General features: G+C 37.6%; 1 protein-coding gene across 1 annotated transcript; it reads left to right on the top strand.

Moving 5' to 3' along the window:
• The first annotated feature begins 418 nt into the window (after positions 1-418).
• Positions 419-15,401, top strand: LOC149024768 (integral membrane metal-binding family protein (DUF2296)). Its single transcript, XM_089144976.1, has 7 exons — positions 419-698; positions 764-829; positions 4,258-4,558; positions 6,081-6,225; positions 13,433-13,542; positions 13,646-14,066; positions 14,388-15,401. The coding sequence occupies exons 3-7, from the start codon at positions 4,286-4,288 to the stop codon at positions 14,651-14,653; spliced, it is 1,215 nt and encodes a 404-aa protein (XP_089001102.1). The 5' UTR covers positions 419-698; positions 764-829; positions 4,258-4,285; the 3' UTR covers positions 14,654-15,401.
• Positions 15,402-19,792: the final 4,391 nt, after the last annotated feature.

Raw genomic sequence — 19,792 nt, 5'->3', positions numbered from 1 at the left:
TTAATTTTAGGGGTGACTTGCTAGTGGCGCTGAAAATCTCCCTTCATAAAAACTACAACCACTCTTTCGATATGTGAAGGGAGTGCTTGCTTGAATCCATAACCACATTTGGTTGAATTGGTTCACATCACTCTCTCGTTACGTGTTGTCACTTTTCACCTGAGATAAGGATCCTTGCCGACTAAATGGGGGCCAAGGGTGGGACCAAAAGAGAACAAAGAAGCGGTCAGGTTGGCGTCTTGGTAACCTTGACCGAAAGGTCAGATCAACAAGAGGGACTGGCGCCAATTTTGATCCTGACCGAGTTATTTGGCCGATCCCGATTTCTTATAATTCATAATTGTTAATCCAATAGGTTTTCTAGAAGGTCGTGTTCACATGGTTAAAGACAAAGGTTCTCTATTCTCGGCGGAGTTTACACTTCATCGTGGTCCACCGCGTACGAAAAAGAAAACATTTTTACTATAATCAAGAAACCGTCCATCCATCCATCCATATATCCATCCATCTCCCAAGATTACTTGCGCGAAATCAAAGAAAAGAAGCCCGTTTGCATTGAATATTTGAAAACGTAGATCACAAAGTGAAAAGCCATCATTTACACAATTACACCTTTCTGGCTTTCCTCTCCTTCGATCCCATCTCCCTTCCCCTCGAAGAAACCGTTCATCGGCCGCTTGTTGTGGAAATTCCTGGAGGTATGTCTCCTTTCCCTCCCCTATCTCTCTCAGTGACGCAGGTTCTGATTTTCCTTATATTGCAGTTTTCGTGTTTCATCCTCTGCGTCGCCGGACGGGTGGGTTTTTGACTCCATTGGAACTTCCTACAGGTACTCTTCCTTCCACTGAATTTTTATTTGCTTGTTATCGATTGCTTCTTCACTTGATTTGTTTTCGATTTCTGTTAACGACATAGATTTAGGTCTGGATCTGATTTGTCTCCCATTGGTGTTGTCCTATTTTGAGGTATTGTCTGGTGGTGCAATTTCCTCTTTATTTCACACTGGGTTTCTTGAGAGTTGGGGTTCCTCGTTTCAGCTTTTGACGGATGGTATAAGCAAAATCATGACTAGAGAGCTTTGAACCATTCTGAGTTACAGCTAATTGGTAGCCAGATAGTCGTCTGGGTATATCGATTACATCATGTATTATGGGATAACCACAGAGAAGAACCATCTCTTCCTAACCTTGAATATGGTTCGTAATTATTACAAATATACTGGGTAAAACCTGACGACATCCTCAATGATACCTGAATCTAGGACTTTTCTTCTAAATTCTTTAAGATTCTCAGTTTCATTGTTGGCTTTTGAAGTTCTCTGTCTGGGTAGAAATGCGTATGAAATGTTCAGATTTTGGGAACATGGCTGTAATTCAATGACTTACAGCATCTAGAGGGGGATTGTTGTTCGTAGGTCAAGAAGATTTGATTTTGTGGGAATATAAGAGATAAGCCCAATAATTCATCCACTTGAAAGTGTTTCCTGTCTTTATTTCCTATCTAAAGTCCCATCTCTCAAAGCAGTTTAGGAGGTTATGAACTTATGATACCATGAAATAACTGTTTGAGACAACATGGTCTCATCTAGATATCATAAGATACCAGTACACCGTTGCTCCTTGTTTATATCACCTAAAATTTCTGGCCTGAAACCTCCCCTTTCCCACAATCAGTAATGCACAGATCCTTTAGGATATAAGTTCAGTACCTTTCTTTCAGTAATGCACAGATCCTTGAGGATATAAGTTTAGTACCTTTCTTTCTCGGCTGTCTTAAGATCAAAGACTGGGGCTTTTCAAAGCTCCTACTAAAATTTGTATAAAACATTGCCCCTTGTTTTGAAACCTATGCCTGTTATTTCACAAACCACAAATTTAGGAATTATGGTCAGGTAACAATTGGAAGCTAAGGTTTGGGGCTTGGGTTTGCTTAAATTCATTCAAAAAGCCTCAATTGATTTCCTATCTCCTTGTGTACCATCTCTCTGTTTTGATAAACATTTCTCACAAGCAAATGAAAGAGAGAAGCAGTGTGATTTCCCATGGTGCTGCCACCAGTATATATGAAGTACTAATTTGTTAGTCAAAGTACTTGCACATTTAAGGACTCTATTAAGGTTGAGGCCCTCATGTTGTATATATCAAGTGTTGGTGCTTCAGAGCAAAATATAACCTTAGCAACCATATTGTGTTCTTCAGGAGGTTAAAGTTTGTTATCTCATGGGCTTACAGAAAAAAATGAACAAAGTATGGAAAGTATTAATTTGAAGTGTCTGCTGGGTAGCAAGACTAAGGACTTCCTCTGGGCTTCTAAGGACAGGGCAGCAAGTCTGAGGGCCCTAATTAGGGACTGGATCTGCAAACTTAAGCTTGGAAGACTAGGATTTGATGCTCAAGAACAACAGTTTGGATGAGATTGCTTCCCGACAACTGTCTTTGGAAGACATTTGTAGTTGATGGTCTGTCAGTTGTCCAACATTAGGATGAGAATATAGAGACAGGGTTACTTGGTATGTGGTATTTATTGCCTATTGGCTTGCGTTGCTAAATGATTACCCAGGATATATTTGACGCTCTTTTAACAACTGTCTTAAATGTTTTATGGAAAAAATCAAAATTGGTGTCTTCCCATTCATGTTGCTGATTTAAGTTGTACTCCTTGAATTACATATGTTCTGATACTAAAGATTGTGTTGCATGTTTATACAGATATCAGTGTACACCAGCCTAGTGTCCTAAGCTTAACTACCATTTTGGGTGTGACTTGAGAAAACTGAAGGTACCACCTTGTTTGTGGGGCTTAACTTATAAGTTGTATGACCTAATTAGGTCATAGGTCTTCCAGAATTGAGGGCTGCAATTTGAAAAAAGAAGCAGCATTTACTAGGTTAAGATCTTAACGAGCCACTGAGACAAATTCAGTTTTTGTTCTGAGGAAACCAGCCGAGATTCTGAACTTCAAAACTTGGGATGATGTTTAATATCCAGTCTCATATTAAACAACTTTATTGTGCACTATTGTACTTAATGAAGTCTTATGGGCCAAAACCAACTGAAGAGAAACCAAACAAGTTTTTACCATAGCCAACTGAAGAGAAGCCACTTAGCTGATTGGGCATAGAAGCAAGGTCTTGGTGCAAATCTACATCCTCAGATGGCAGAATTATTTTCCTAGTAAATAGATGGGGCTATCCTGTTTATGACAGTGGCTGCCGGATCTTTAATCCACTTGTTCATGTGAAGAGCAAATCTATGATGTGCTCAACTTTGATTATTCACATACAATCATGTGGCATATATGCATAGAAATAAGCGCAGGAAACAGCTTCATAAATTCATACTTTGCTATAACATCCTTTACAAATTTCTCAGCCGTATTTATTTTCAGAATGCTGATTAGAACCGTAGGCCTGGTTGCTGAATATCGACCAGGATTCCTCATATTTGGATTTTATTTTCTTTTCTAAGCATAGTTCAGGCTTTGCCTATAAGTACACCAACCTCATTGGGATGTGATGATGTGAGCTAAATGTAAAGTACACCTACTATCTGTGAGAATTGCATGATTTTCTGAAGACAAAAATGCACACATAGATACTTCTCAATGTCAAATTCAGGCACCAAACAGCTGCTGAAATTTTTTGGTAGTCGTTAAAACTACTAATATGTTCTACAAAAAAGACGCCGTAGGTAACACAGAAGAATGGATAAACTCTTTTCTGAAATCCTGTAGATGAGTTTGAACCCAACTATTATGCTTGTGGGTAATGTACCCTTGGGAAATTCTGGAAAATAAAATCCCATACCGGAGCTTAAACGATAGCATAAATTTTCACCTGTTGTGTTACGCCAAAAAAAAAAAAAATTCACCTGGTGTTAACATGTTTCTTTTCTACAGAAGTACTCCAAGGAAGTTAATTACACCATTAACATTTCTTTAGCTGTATATTTTCACGATCTGGATATGTTCCTTCTTGTAAGTTGATTTGCTGTGATAGCTCATACTTGCGTGGACTGTAATCCCTCCCTCCCTTGTGTCTTCTCTGTTGCATTATTATTTGTTTTGCTTGCCATATAGAGTCCCAAAGTATATCAATCATTTGGCAACTAGGTGGGATTGAATTGTCATTTTTTGGCTCGAAGGGCTTTCAAAGATCAATGTTAATTTCTTCTTCTTATTTTATTTTATTTTTTATGTGAGTGTTACTCTTCAATTTATTCTTGTTGTTATTCTAATATCTTGAGTTCCTTCTCCTAGAGGCTGAATTTTGTTGAAGTGGAAGGCAATGGCTGAGGATTCTAATCATGGCCAACTTGGTGAAGAAATCTCTGCAGTGTCTACTGACAATAAAAAAGAGAGTGAAAATGTAAAAGAGCAACGGAAAGGAATCATGTCTCGAATTTGGAATGGACTATTTAGGAGACGCAATGAGGATTTTGAGAAAAGATTGAAGCACATTTCCAAGGAAGAAGCTTCAATTATTGCAAGAATGAAGGACAGATCTCTGAACTGGCGGACGGTGTCAAAGCTTATTATTTATTCCTCTTTACTGTTTGAGGTGAGTGAATTTGGTCAATTTTTTTGGGTAGTAGTCTGATTGTGTTATGGAAGCTAAGAATGTAAGTTGTTGATTTCGTGGAACTAGTAGCATTAAAAGTTAATGAATTGCTCCATATTGTTTTGGGTCCATCCAACTGATTCGCTTGAAAGCTCAGGGATTAGTAATTGGCATGAAAAGCTGGAAACTGATTGGCTGATGGTGCTTTTATTGTAGTTTTTAAAGTAGACTTCTCAACTTGTATCCTCATAAACCCAACCTCTGCTCAATAGGGGCTAGTTTCAGTGAGTTGGACCCAATTAGAATTTAGAAGGTGCTGTTGGCTCCAGCACTGAGGAACATGGGTTGTTCTGATAAGCTGATGTTGATCAGGATTGTACCGAACTATATTACTTAGAAATCAACCTAGTGTTGATTGATATGGGTGTTGAACACTTGCTCTCATAGGTTTGTGTAGTCATGGACTTAAAAGTAGTGTCTAGGCCAAGTATGAAAATATGTTAGCTAATTACTTCAAGTGGTTAAGCCATGTGAATTCTGCCTAATTATTATGTTTCTCCAAGCATAAGTTAGTTAAAAGTTAGTTAAGAGTTCCAGAGTCCTTTTATTTGTTTGTTAAAGAGTTCGGATTTTGTTAGAAATTGCCTACCCCATTTGATGAAAGGGTACCCTCTCCAATTATTAATGAAATTTTCAGAAATGAGTCCTCTTTGTGAGTGAGTGCTGCTGCACAATGTGTTGTTCAATTTGGTAGGTCCAAGATTGAAGAAACACTTCTTGGTGAAATAAAGCCTAGTCCCTTGCTGTGGCTGAAAAGCCTTCAACTCCTCCTCCATTCGGTCTAAGCATATACGAGGCTCTCTATCCAGAATTCTGGCTACCTACACCCCATCCCCCTTTCATATTACATTTTTTCTTTCCTATTTTCTTGGGGTTTTTCCCTTGAATTTTTTATTTTCCAATGAACTGAAATTTCAAGGTCAAATCTACGCCAATCTAGACGTTGATTAAAATTGAGCATTTCTAGTAATGTTTGTAATATGAATACCTATACACTTTGCAGAGATGTAAGGTGCCATTCTAGGATTCCATTTCTGAGTACAATGGCCAAATGAACTCCGGCTTCCATCATCTCTTCCAAATTGATGTTCCAATATCTTTTTGTCATTGACTCAAACTTGGAGGAGCCCTTCCTCCCTATTAGTATCTACGTCCCCCCATATGAAAGTCCTCTAGACTCATTAACCATATGAAATACTTGTCTGCCTGCCAAAAGATCCAAACAAGGGAGGATCATTAATAAGGTGACTCATTTAATGTGCTTTACTCGTTTATTTTGTTTTTACCTCAGCAAACAAAGATATTAAAAATCATAGGTTTTTGTTGATTCTTGCTTTGGTTTGTCATTCTTATCTGTCTTCTGGAAGAACAATATTAACAGATAGTGTGTGAGCAATCGTTCTCTATTTTACCAGATATTTTTGTCCCCTGAATAAATCTTATGGGCTGTTGCATTTTACAGGTATTTGCTATAGTATTTGCTATCACAAAAACAAGATCACAAGATCTTAATTGGAAAATGAGGGCTTTATGGGTTTCACCGATGTTTCTTTCACCAGCTGTATCATATGTTATTTACACAACGTGGGCAAGCTGCATAAGGATATGTAAGTGTTTTAAACTCTCCTCTTAATAAACATACCCAGTGGTGCTGAATCTCCTCTTAATAAAACAAGCCTCGGTAGACTGTAGTCACTGTAGTGTTAATGTTATCTGTCTGTATCTTTGTAACATGTATTGGAAGTTTTTACTCATGTCCAGGAGAAATCAAAACCAATATGCATCATTTTCTTTGTTCTGACCTGTGGCTTGCTAGAATATATATTATATTCGGGATTACTTATCCTTTGTTCAAACTTTAGTGTGTTGCAAGAACCAAGCCTTCCCCACATTGTATGGAAGGCCTAGACTAGGAAAAGCCCCTAGTATTGCTGTCTAGCCACACAACTTTAAATTTTCATGGTTTTTAGCTTAGTTCATTTGGGCAGTAGTGGTTTTGTGATGGGTGGGGTATAATAGTAATTCTTTGATTAGTCTAATAAGTCATTAAAAGGCCCACAATTTAGCGTTGCATTCCATGTAAAGGTCTGAATTATGACCTATTTATGCTGATATTTTTGTAATCCTAGTGTAACTTTTTTTTATTTTCAGTTGAATAACTTGAGTTTAGGAGTTCTATTTATATTAGAGGTTCAGCTTATCATGTACAAGTGTAGACCCCTCTACTCGAAAGGAAGGCACCTATTCAAGTTATCAATAAAATATTTGTAGGTCAAGTTACCCTTTGTGAGTATTGCTGCTGCATTGTTTGTTTGTTTAGTTTGGAAAGTCCAAGATTGAAGAACACATAGGTCCAAGGTGAAGTAAAGCCTGGATTCTTGCTATGGCTAATGGAACCACTCAAGTCAAGGTCTACAAGGTCCCTCATCCAGGTAGTTGGCAGCCTGCCCCATTCCCCTTTGCATTCTGCCACTATTTTCTGTTTGAAACCCCTAACTGCAGGTTGGATCCTTTCTTCGCTACCGCATCAAGAATCATCATTACTTCACAGCCATCCATCACATTCCATTCAAACTCTAGCCACCATACCACCACCATAAACCTCACCTTCAATCCCTATTGCATCCCAAACTTCATCCAAACCCACCCTGGATCTAGTCATTCTTGATTATGACATTCTCTTTTCCCTCCAAAATCAAGATTCATCGTAACTTCATATTCCATCATCTGGACTTGGTGAATATCTCCTAAGCAATCAGTTCTAGACTCTACCTGCGTTTCATTCCATCTCCTTGTTAGGCCACCCTAAACTGTACAAAGAATCCACTTTCAAATCCAAATCCCACCACCTATCTTTGGGCCTTTTTGGTGTCATTGTTATTTTCATTTTCTGACAATTTTCCATTTCTTTGGTTTTTGCTATCTATTCTTAAACTTGTTTCTGTTTAAAAGAATAGAAAAAACTTCATGGTCCATGACTGACTTTTTTTCTATTAAGAATTCTAAGCTAGAACCTCATTCTACTGATTTCTGGGCCAAGTCATTTAAAGTCAAGTTCAACTTGAGGGTATAATAGTAAAAACACTTTTAAAAAAATGAAAACCCTATCACTTCTCTTTCATTTCACTCTGGAACCGTACATATTTGTTCTCACAACTCTGCTCCTGGCTCCTCTTATTCGAGGCTTCTCAAACTTGCTTATCTCTCCTTTATTCCTGGTTCACTATTCATGTCCTCCAAGAAATGTTGTGCTGTCATAGGTTCACTCCTTTGAAGAAAATTCTTCCTATTTTACTCATTGCCTGTTGTTTCTTCTTCTTCAATGGCATCACTTTCAGAAGGAGAAGAAAGATAAAGAGCAAGTGGTGGGACGAACCAGGAAGTAACAGGAAGGGGGGGGGGGGCTCAAATAGAGTTTGCTAGTCCAAACTGAAAAAGCAACAGGAGAGGGCCGCAAATGACATAGGCTTTCTCATATTTAGGGCGGCTCAATTCTGTCCAACATTAGCGAATGTCACTGGGTTGGATTTTGTTTCTCTGCTTCTCATTTTACAGAACACCTCAAGTGCCTTTCCATATTCCCCATTTGCATACTGGTTAAGCATCACATTCCACAAAACTCAATCCTTCTTGGACATTATATCAAACAAATGCCATGCATCTTTTGTAGAGCCGCTCTTAGCATAAAACTTGTTAAAAAAACCCACAAAAATGTCCATCTCACAACCCATTAGCCTTGAAGCTGTTTTTCTCTGATAATTACTTCCACTATGAATGCCAGTCTGGTTGTCTTCTACTCACTTCTTCAAAAACCATCTGTAGAACTAATGAAAACTAACAACGAATTCTGGTTATAGCGAACTTACTTTTCACCAATTCTGGACAATAGTTATCGAATCATTTCCCTTTTTTATTTTTTTAAATGAATTTTTAGGATTTTTTTTGGGGGGGGGGGTTTACGTGATTGGTTTCTTTTAAATGGACCAAGTTGAGAATGAAAACTGATACCAAAGAGGCCCTTTGAGACTTATTGAAACGTCAGGTAGACCCTCCAGCCCCATCCAAACTACCTCATCTAAACCAAACAACCTATTCACATCCTAACCAAAGGAATTAGATAGAACTTGTTCAAACCCAATAAGAGTCATCTTCCGGAGGTCATCCCATAGGCCATACTCGAATTCACCCTAACCCATTATTTTGGGCCTGGAGTTAAACCTATTCTAGAGATCTGGGCAGTTTGGCCCTCATTCAAACTACCTCATCCAGCCCCATCCAAACTACCTCATCTAAACCTAACAACCTATTCATCCTAACCAAGGGAATTAGATACAATTTGTTCAAACCCAATAAGAGTCATCATCCGGAGGTTATCCCATAGGCCATACTCGAATATACCCTAACCCATTATTTTGGGCCTTGAGTTAAACCTATTCTAGAGATCTGGGCAGTTTGGCCCTCATTCAATTGAGGCTACATCGAAGTGCCATTTCAAGGCAGATTACATATTAGTATATTTTTCTTTTATTTTCTCCATATATTGTGGACCTGTGGTTGTCCCATGAGAATCAGTTATATGCAGGTTGAGGGACCTTTTAGTGGCTTGCTTACTTATGCTCCTAGCAAAGGTTTGTAGCATGCATCTGAGCAAGGAGTTTGATGCATACCAGCACCAAAGAGGACCTCTTTTCTTAGGAAACAACCTTGAAATTGAGCCTTCATTGGATGGACCTAAACCATTTGTATATGACTTGACTACAAAATTTTCCATTCTCAAAGTCTTATTTATGTCAATTGAACCAATGGCTCTCAATATAAGTTAGGGAATGCAAGTCATTTTATGTCTTTAATAACTCTTTAAATTAAATTAGCTTGCAAGTAGGAATTGCACCTTTCAACACAAGGTAGTGTTATGTTTTTGTTTGGATTGCTAGTAGGAATTACACCTTCCAGCACAAGGTAGCGGTATGTTTTAATTAGGATATCAGAGTGGGAAAAGAAAAAAAGAATGATTTTATTAGCAAAATGCTGTTGTTTCTTCTATTGCGAGAGTGTGGTCAGTGTAGTGTGCATTTGGAGGCACTCTTTTGGCTAGTGGAATTGAATAACAGAATCTTCCATTTGGGTCTTACTGGTCTGTTTTTATGTAGCAGTGAAATAGGCCAACCTCTTTTCAGTGACAGAAACAACTTTTCTTGGAACAACAAAAACCATGTTTTTATTATATTCAAAACATTTTTGGGGGATTGGACCAAAAACAAAAACGCTTGTGCTCAATATTTTGGAGAGGAGAAAAAGGTCTCAACAAGTCTAGATTGGGGGTTCTTAGTGGTAATAGTTCAAGTACCTAGCATGGTTTGAAATCTCAGTCCCTTAAAAAACCGAGATCTTGGCCGGGATCTATTAAAATACCTGATCAACTCAACACATCTCAAGGGCCCATCTCGGTGGGCATTAGGTCTCAGTTTGTGCTCAAAATTGGTTTCTAGCTTGTTTGATGCCTCCTTAACATAGTGTAGGCCTTAGATTTGTGAGAAAACAAGTAGATTTATGAGTTCCAACTCGACCCTAACTTTGAAGTCGATGCGCTGAACGAGTGAACATGCAGATTGATAAAACATGATTTACACAACCATTACTTGATATAATTATAGAAACAATAAAGGCTTAAAAGTCAATTAACACATTAAACATGTTTAATTGTTAACAACTTCTCATTACAACTTGGCTACTTATAAGTTACACCACCAGACTAGAAGACTAAAATCAACGACTAAGCATCTCCTCCAACTTTTGCTCCACCAACACCACCTCCACCAGTGTAGAAATATTGTTTTTGAAGAGAAAAAAAAAAAAATGAAAATTTAGAAGAACAGACATCTTGCTTCAAGATTGGCTTCAAAATCAGTAGATTTTTGTGGTTGAGCTAAATAGCTTGTTAATGCAGCCTTGGTAGAGATTTGACCAACTTTTTGGTGAGAAATCTAGTCAAAGCACCAAAACCAACAAAGGGGGAGGAGTGTCGAGACAATTCAAGATTGAGATGGGTATTTATAAAGACTGGGTTGAGTTAAGATCTTTCAAGTTCTGAAATCTTGAATCTAGATCTTGGCTAAGATATTATATATATTTTTTGGTCTCGACTCAATTTGCATGAGATCTCATCATAGGAAAACAATATCTCAATGAGATCTTGCGAGACCTCGAACTGTGGTACTTGGGATCCTCGGGGTTTCAAGTCCAAGGTGAGTTGGTAATCTTGAGGTGTGAAGTCCAAGGATCCTGCTGTGGTTGGACAATTGAATTAAGCTTCCCAATTGAAGAACAAGATCAATAGCAATGTTTGGAACTCCTGTATCCCAATATCCATCCCCCTCTCCTCCTTTATCTCTAATGGCTCTTGGTCCCCCCTCTGTCACCCATGTCTCACACAGGTTTGGAACTCCCTCTTCCCCCCCCCCCCTTTCATCCCATACAGTTGATTGCATTACCTGGCTTCATCCCCATACCACATCCTTTACTACTCCTCGGCTTGAAACTTTCTCAGAACCCCCTCCCCCCTTGTCTAGTTCAAAGGCCACATCCCCCGCCACTCCCTTACCTCTTGGAGAGCCCCTAACGTCGCTCTCCCTACCCAAGCGTTCCTCATTAGCCGCCACATCCCTGCCAGCCCAACTGTACCCTTTGTTGGAATAGATGAGAGGACCTTGATCATCTATTTTCTTGTTGCCTGCTCTCCCACTTTGTTTGGACCTTAGCCCTGGCTTCCATATGGCCCTGATCGCAACGTTCTTTTGGCTTTGCTCGAGATTGGAACTGGATCCTGAGAAGCTATGCCGGTGCCATTATCTACGACCAAGTGGGTAAGCTTGTCTTTGCCGCCACTGTCCATCATCTTTGGTTGGAGCGTAACATTAGAAAATGGACTTCCAAATCCCAATCTCGAGATATGATTTGGAATGCCATCTATTTCGGTGTTTCTTCGAGACTTCTCTCTCCCCCCCCCCATCCACCTGTTGCTGACTCTTCAAGAAATAGGCTGATTGTTAGTTCTTGGAGTCTCACATCTTCTCTCCAGTCCCTTCATTGACTGGTCCTCCCCCCCCCCCTTCTCTCTCTTTTCCTACATGTGCTCTTGTTGTTGCTTTCAGTAATTTAAATTAATTTTTCATCCCAAAAAAAAAAAATCAATAGCAAGGTTAGTTGCAGACGAAAGCTTATCCCCTTTCCTTTTTCCTTTCTTCGGCTTCTTGATCGTCCAATCTCCTTTCTTGAAGTCGGACTCCCTAAGAAACCCAAATTTCAAAGTCAGATGTATGCCAATCCAACCATTAGAACTGTCCAAAACTTGGCACATCATCCTCATGCATCGTCCCCTAGGTTCAATCCATATATCTTTGTAAAGTCATTGGATCTTTTGTTCTTGATAGCCCTATATGTGTATCTTATAGTCCTAAATCCCTGTGCTGTTCAAGGAATCAACTTTTACACGATCTCTGGGTTCAAATTCAGGTAACTGTCTTATTTCTCACTTCAAATGCCCCATAATTCTTGGGTTGATATGAGTCATATGACCTCCTTAAACCCCTTTGAGATATCCTATCTCAAGATTCCTAACACCGCATTATTTCAAGGAACCCCATGTTGTTATTTAAAAAAATACAACAAGTCTCTGTTTTCCAACCAATATGATTTGGTTCTGAGTAAGGATCTTGGTGTTACTCCTCATCCAGTTAAGGCTACATCCTTTAGCAGTCAATGAAAGGCAGCCCAATCTACCGAAAAGCAGTCGCTTGAAGAACAAATATTGCCATTTCTTCTGCTTCCCTTTACAAATTGAAGTTTATAGAGAAGGAAATTGCTTTCTCTGTGAATCAGATACAGCATTAAAGTTGCCTTCTTTTGTTAGGAAGCAACCTAGGGTTGATATATGTATGGGTTGAAGATTCCTCCATCTTCATCTTTCGAGAAATGTAGAAACCTATCCTTTATTTACTGCTGTTCATTTCCAACACACTTTCCACATTTAAAACTGAACGTGACCTTTACAAATAGACTCCCCCATATCAATCTATCCTAACTTTACCATGGAACCCTAACCCTAATGTGACTTAAAACCCCATTCTTGACCCACCCGAATTTATCAGTTAAATCGGCTCCTAGTTGTTGTCTGCTTGTTGGTTCCTCCCAGTCTAGAGCTACATTAGAGAGAATATGAAGTGAAGATCCATGCTGGTCACATTGTCCACTGGCAAGATTAAATGTAAACTAACAGTTTTGTGCTGGACTTTGGAGGCTTATGAATATGTGCTGTTCGAAGCCTTTGCATGAGATTAATTGAAACATTTTATGCTCAAGAACAGAATTAGTTCCTGGCCTATTTTTGAATTTCTATACATCTTGATTTATATTATTGAGAAATGAGGACCTTATCATACAATTAACCTCTGAAATAGAGATCACCATAAAATATAGAGAAGGAAATTATATTGAAGAGAGCTAAAATTTAAATTTGGTGATGTTGAATCTTGATTGTGACGAAGAAACTAGGCAATCTGATTGTCTTGGGGCTTTACTACTTGCTACCTTTTCTTGACATTGGTTGGTCGTATGTCAATTCTCTTGAGTCACTGGCCCGCTACAGGTAACTTATATTTCCAAATTGATGAAATTGTATGCATCATTGTTTACTCTTTTAGTTTATTATTATTATTATTATTACCACTACTATATTGCTTGTTGGGTTCTTTTCCATATATGGAGAAAAATGGTATTGATGCAGAACTTTACCTTACATCTCATGCCTCTTTGTAGGGGATCGCAAAGACCAGAAAACGCTTGAAAGGTTGCGTGCTGAGAGGCATGCGAAAATTAATGAACTTAAAGAGAGGACAAACTACTATGCCATGCAACAACTCATTCAGGTGATGATGTAGTTGTCCTGGTATACCTTGTTCTGACCTTATTATGCAGGCGAAAAAGAGTCCAAATTTCATGGTGGATACTTGACAAGTCATTTTGTTGCAGAGATATGACCCTGATCCAGCAGCCAAAGCTGCAGCTGCAACTATTCTGGCATCTAAGTTGGGTGCTGATTCAGGCTTGAACGTGTATGTTGGGGATGAATCTAACATGATTCCGCCATCAGGGAAAAGCAATGATATTCAGCTTGCCCACTCTAGTGGGCTTCGCAATCGAAAGCCGTCTCACACGAGATCTAACAGTGCAGGGAGCGTGGGGCTGCATCAACCTGCTGGGGAAATGTCCCATGACCATATGGTTGACGGCAGTGAGTTTCCTGTGCAGAATCAGGCTCTTGTTGTTCAGCACCATCAGGGATCGACAACAAATGATGGCGGTTGGATTGCTCGTATTGCAGCATTGCTAGTGGGGGAGGATCCAACACAATCTTACGCTCTTATATGTGGCAACTGCTATATGCACAATGGTGAGTTCAAGATTATTCCATATTTAAATAGTACACAGATGGGCGTTTTAATATTTTTTTTGGAATCCCCCTGGTGGTTCTGTTCTGTGGGGCAGTGTGATGGGGAGGGTTCAAGTGGCCCAAATGGTGGTCCTTCTCTCATGATGCTTCCATGGGTGCTCTTGTTTGCCCCTGTGGGGTTGCTGGGGCCAGGGCCATGCTTCCCGCAGAGAACCCTTGTACATTTTCAACATATCTAGATATCAAGGTTGGCTATTATTTACTGAATGGGACTATTGAGATGGCAGGAAAGAGTAACTCTTTTAGCTTGTTTTTTTGCAGGTCTCGCCAGAAAAGAAGATTTCCCTTACGTCACATACTACTGTCCACATTGCCATGCATTGAACAGATCAAAACAAATGGAAGAGAATGCTCCTACTATCAGCTCTGATAATGTAAGCTCCCCAACTCCAAGTAACAGTGATGTGATCGATAACAGCGATGTGGCAAATGACAAGCCAATAGTTAACCAAAGCTCCACAGCAGCCGTCTTGGAGACAAAAGAAAGCGAAAGCAGTCAGGTGAAAGTGGCTGAACAAAGTCATTGAAGATAGAGATTGTATTCCTTCAGAACACGGATTTGTGTTTTTCTTTCTTTCTCAAAATCCCCCCCCCCTTCTTTTTTAGGATGAATCTTCTCTGTTGTGGTTTGCAATAGTTTGGTTTTGTTCATCGTCCCATATAATGAGTGTATAGATGGTCTTATTTTCTCTGTTTCGAGGGAAAGCCGTTTCGGTTGCCTTTTCTATGTGACGTGACACCTTACCAAAATCAGTTCTGTTTTTCTGTTCATTTCTAATGCTAGGTTACTAGGAGTATGTCAATTTAGGGAAGCATAATGAAATCTGTTTATGTTTTAGTTGGTTTTGGGGATGACGGGGGCAATCTGCAACTCATAAAATGGTTGGTATGATGTGTTTCTTTAGTTCTTTGATTTTGTTTTTGTCATGGAAGTTGTTTCTTGTATGTTTTATTATACGTTGGAAAAACTGAGCTAAAAGGATTTGTTTTATTAAGGATCTTTTTTGTATCAATTTTCATTCTCTATTGTCTTTATTTAAAAGAAATAAGTACAAGAATTCATTAAGAATGAAATATGGTTAAGTTTGTTTTCAAAATAAAAAATGGTTTCAAAGTGATAATGAACAAGGGAAAAAGTATGGTTTTAATGAAAGAAAGTAAACTTGTTTATAAATGAGGAGAATGAAATTTTCATAATTGAGATGCCAAACAATTTAAAATTATGAAAAATTTGCATAATAATGATGATTGATACCAAAAAGAGCCTTAATTAAGCAGGATAATTATTTATTCCATCAGATAGACTTGGTAATTTATATTGGGACTTCAAGTAAGGATAAAATTTCATGATTGAAATATTCCTATGCCGTTACGTGTTTCTTTCATTAATATACCTAAATCTCGGATAGGGGTAGGAGGGTTTTTTTTTTTTTTTTTTTTCAAGTTCAAAGAGGTATGAGGTGTTAATAATTTGGTACTTGAATAATTTTTTAATGGGTAAATATCAATTACCTCTACTCTTAGTTGGACAAATAACATTTACACCCCCTCTTAGTTGGATAATATCACTTACATTCCCTCTTACCTAACAAACATATCAAACACCTCCCCTCTGTTAACTTTATCAGTTAAATTTAACTTTTATCGTAAATATTTTTCTAAAATCCTAAACTACCCTTGGCTAAAAATATATATTTTTTATTTTAAACCCTAAATTACCTTAATTACGCTAACAATTAAACTAATAAATTTTCCTCAATTAAAATAATTATTAAAAACCAAAATATTATAGTTAAAACTTAAATTATTAAAAGCCCAACATACTTTTTTTTATAAAATTTATCAAACAATTTAAAAAACACGTACTACTATCAAGTAAAATTAAAAAACACGTACTACTATTTTGGGTTTTTGTTAACTGTTTGATAATTTTTTTGATATATTGGGCTTTTAATAATTAAAGATAATTTGGGTTTTAACTATTATTTTAATTGAGGATAATTGAGTATTTAATTGCTAGAGTGATTAGGTAATTTAGGGTTTAAAATAAAAAAATATTTTTAATCCAAGGGTAGTTTGGGGTTTTAGAAAAATATTTAATGGTAAAAATTAAATTTAACCGAGAAAGTTAACAGAGGGGAGGTGTTTGATATATTTGCAAGGTAAGAGGGGAGATAAGTGATATTATCCAGCTAAGAGGGGGTGTAAGTGCTATTTGTCCAGCTAAGAGGGGAGGTAAGTGATATTTATCCTTTTTTAATTGAAGTGCTACCAGTTACATAAAAGAAGTCGAAAAAGTATAAAGATATTTGGTCATAAAAATGATAGAATTCAACAAGCAAATCAAAGAATATGAGGATGCTCAAGACAAAAATAAAGCAAAAACTCCAAAATACATGTGGAAGCTGCAAAATAGAACTAGTTCCAAAACCATCACAATTCTTTCAAAATTTCAAAGAAGGTATCATAAAATAAATTCAAAACATGCTACAATCACATAGAAGCAATGGTGGACCCATAAACCCACAAACACCATCACAACCATATTTCTTGTCACTTTCGAAAAATGCTGAATTCGAGGTGATAAGAGAAGGAAAGGGAAAGACAAGGAGAAAAATATTCTTGATATGTAGATTCCAATAATAGGGTGGTTCCCTTACTATCTATCTCACATCTAAATGACGTTAAACTTATGGTTGATTTTTGTGGACCTTAACAAACTACAAGGATTTTGGTACAATCCATAAAGGACTACATGGTTTATAGGACGACTATATAAAGCAACACAATCGTCCTTAATTCTTGATATGGGCTACAACAAGATCCATGCTAGTACCAAGTATGTAAAATATTGGGTAAACTATGCCAGACTAGTATAAAACCCGGCTAACCCAGAACTCGGGTTATAAAATATAGTGTTTCTCTCAATTGAACATGTTAAGAATAAAAAGCATAAAATATATTGGTGTCACCAATAAAATATGGATTAATTCTTTAAACCAAACTAATGTGAAAAATAGTAGTTTCATACTACATGGAATGCCACGAGACAGTTCTTGAAGCAATTCTAAATCTACGGTCCTTAGCAGATCATATGTTCTCTACAACTACATGCGTAGATGATGCCATGTTGAATAATCTTCTCAAATAGTTGATGTAGCACCTTAAGGACAAATATGTAAATATTAGTAAAGGACTAAGGGCAATATGGTCTCCTAAAAAAATAAAGGTGTCATTTCTAGTCCTTTGTTAGTAGTAAAATGACAAGTGTAATAGCCTTGTTTGTAGGATTGATAAGTGTAACAGGACTCTTTGTGTATATTTTGCCTATAAATAGAGGTAACTAATGTGAATTTGGTACTTTAGTTTTTGAAGAAATATTGGAAATAATCTATGAATGGTGCTCTCCTCTTGTAGTGTGCTCTTTTGTAATCTCTCCATTGTATAATAAAAAAAGTTTTTTATGGTAAGTTATTCTCTTCTAATTTTTTAAGTTTTCCTTAATCTTTTTGGGAATCCGAAAGGGAATCCAAGCAAAGTAAGGATGTAGGATCAAACATCTGTTTTCATTTTAATTCTCTTAATTTCATAGATGAAGGATTTGAGATGGCATGCCTACAGTCGTGCATCTACCATTTCTTATGTCCCTTTATACTTTTTTGCACTGCATGCATATAGATTACCATTTGTATATTCCTTAATCTTGTTGTAAGTATTTTTCTGTAAATATTCAAGCACGCCACTAGTTGCGGAAAAAATTGGCCAAAATTGGCCATGTGGGTGTGGTTTCACTTTCCCATGTGACTCCATGCATACCTCCCCCAATTTTGGTATCATATATATATTATGGTTAACCCTACAGATTTGTATATCAGGATGGTTAAGAACCAATGTGAAAAAGATAAACATTTGTGGAAACACAAAGGTGGAAGATACCATATATATATATATATATATATAATATGGGAAAAATTACGTGATTGACTAGTTTTGGATATCATTAACAAATACAAGTTTGCCACCGAATATTTCAATGAACAAAACTCAATAAAAACAAGTATGGGTTTACAAAAGTAACAAAAATAGTGTTTTCCTCTACCTTTAGACATTTTACCCTCCTCTTCCACCTTTGTGAATGCCAACATCCACTTGATGGCCATCCAGTCTTTACTACTATAATGTTGATATCATTGTAACCCAACTTTGCCGCCAATATACAACATCAAGCTGCACATCACACATGTTTTTGCAAGTGATTCGTGTAAACCTGTTGTAGAGCCCGCTGTTCCACTTGAAGATTGCAAAGTTCAAGTTCAGCAAAATGTAGAATTGTGAAGGACTTATGGTGAAATGATGAGTATCTCTTGGTGCAGGAATCAAGACAGTCCTGTTGTATTGGAAGCCATCATATGGATAATCATCACTTTCAATATCATATAGCAAATAGCAGATCCTTGCTCCAAGCAGACTCTACAAGTAATCAAATGGAATACTCATGATATATAAAAGCCCATATGTAGAATAGAGTGAATGTACAAACGATTTAAGGCATGAACACTAAATTTTTCTCCAGAAATCTGTCGATCGAGATCAATTGAAAGTGCAACAAACAACTCCAAAGGTAGTGGCGCTCAATTCGAAAAAGGGCTTTCAATTTAATAGACTTCAATTTGATTATATTCCATCATTTTCAAATATTGCATTTTTTACTTCTTTCCATTCAATGATGATTTGCCAGAGTAAAACAATGCAAGGTTGAGTATTTTTACTTTTTTTTAAGAAGGAGAAGAGAAGGGAATGCAAGATTTCGTTGCCAACAGTGATGCGGCTGATGTTGATGTTGGTTTGGGGATGGAAAGGAGCAATGGGCTGTCGACTCAACTGTTAGCTGTAGCTAGGGGTGTAAACGGACCGGATTCGGATCGGATAGTGGTAACATCCATATCCGCATCCTATTATATTCGGACGGATTCGGATACCCCTAAACGGATGCGGATGCGAATTCGGAAGCAGATTTCGGTTATCCATTTACACCTTTAGCTGTAGCAAGGTCAATGAAGGAAAGGATATCACCCTTTTCAACGGTGATAGCTGCGGAAATGCTGGTGCTGGTGAAAGTGAAAGACTAGGGCAAAAATGTCTAAAGGGAGGGAGAAATACTGTTTTAGAGCGTGTTTGGTTACATGAATATGGAGATTTCAAATATCTAGAGATTTTCAAATCTAGAGACTAGGGCAAAAATTTTCATCTGGACCCCCTGAGGTTTGGTCCAGGTCACTTTTAGTCCAGTTTAAGTTTCCTTTTGCATATGGCTCCCCTGTAGTTTTAATAAATGATTAAATAAGGACAAGTTAACAGAAACTGTTAATTTAATAAATTTGGTGACAAAAATACCCTCGTTTGGAATTTTTTGTTTTTTATTTTTTATTTTTGTTTCGTCCCACAAAGGCTTCGTCTTCAACATCGAATTTTCAAGCGAGAAGGGAAACCCTAGCAGCAATAACTTGCTCTTATCGTTTTGAATTCAGTTCAAATCACAACCTCTCAAACCCTAAAAAACATCAAAATGGAAGTCATGAGGAACAAATTTCAAACTTCAATTCGATTATGATCTGAGATGAAAGATTATTCGTCAGATACCATACCTGTTCTCACCACTGGTTCTT

This window comes from Hakea prostrata, chromosome 2, assembly GCF_041222555.1.
Source record: "Hakea prostrata isolate BN-2017 chromosome 2, UWA_Hpros_2, whole genome shotgun sequence".
NCBI classification, from domain to species: Eukaryota; Viridiplantae; Streptophyta; class Magnoliopsida; order Proteales; family Proteaceae; genus Hakea; species Hakea prostrata.
This window is presented reverse-complemented; position numbering and strand designations above follow the sequence as displayed.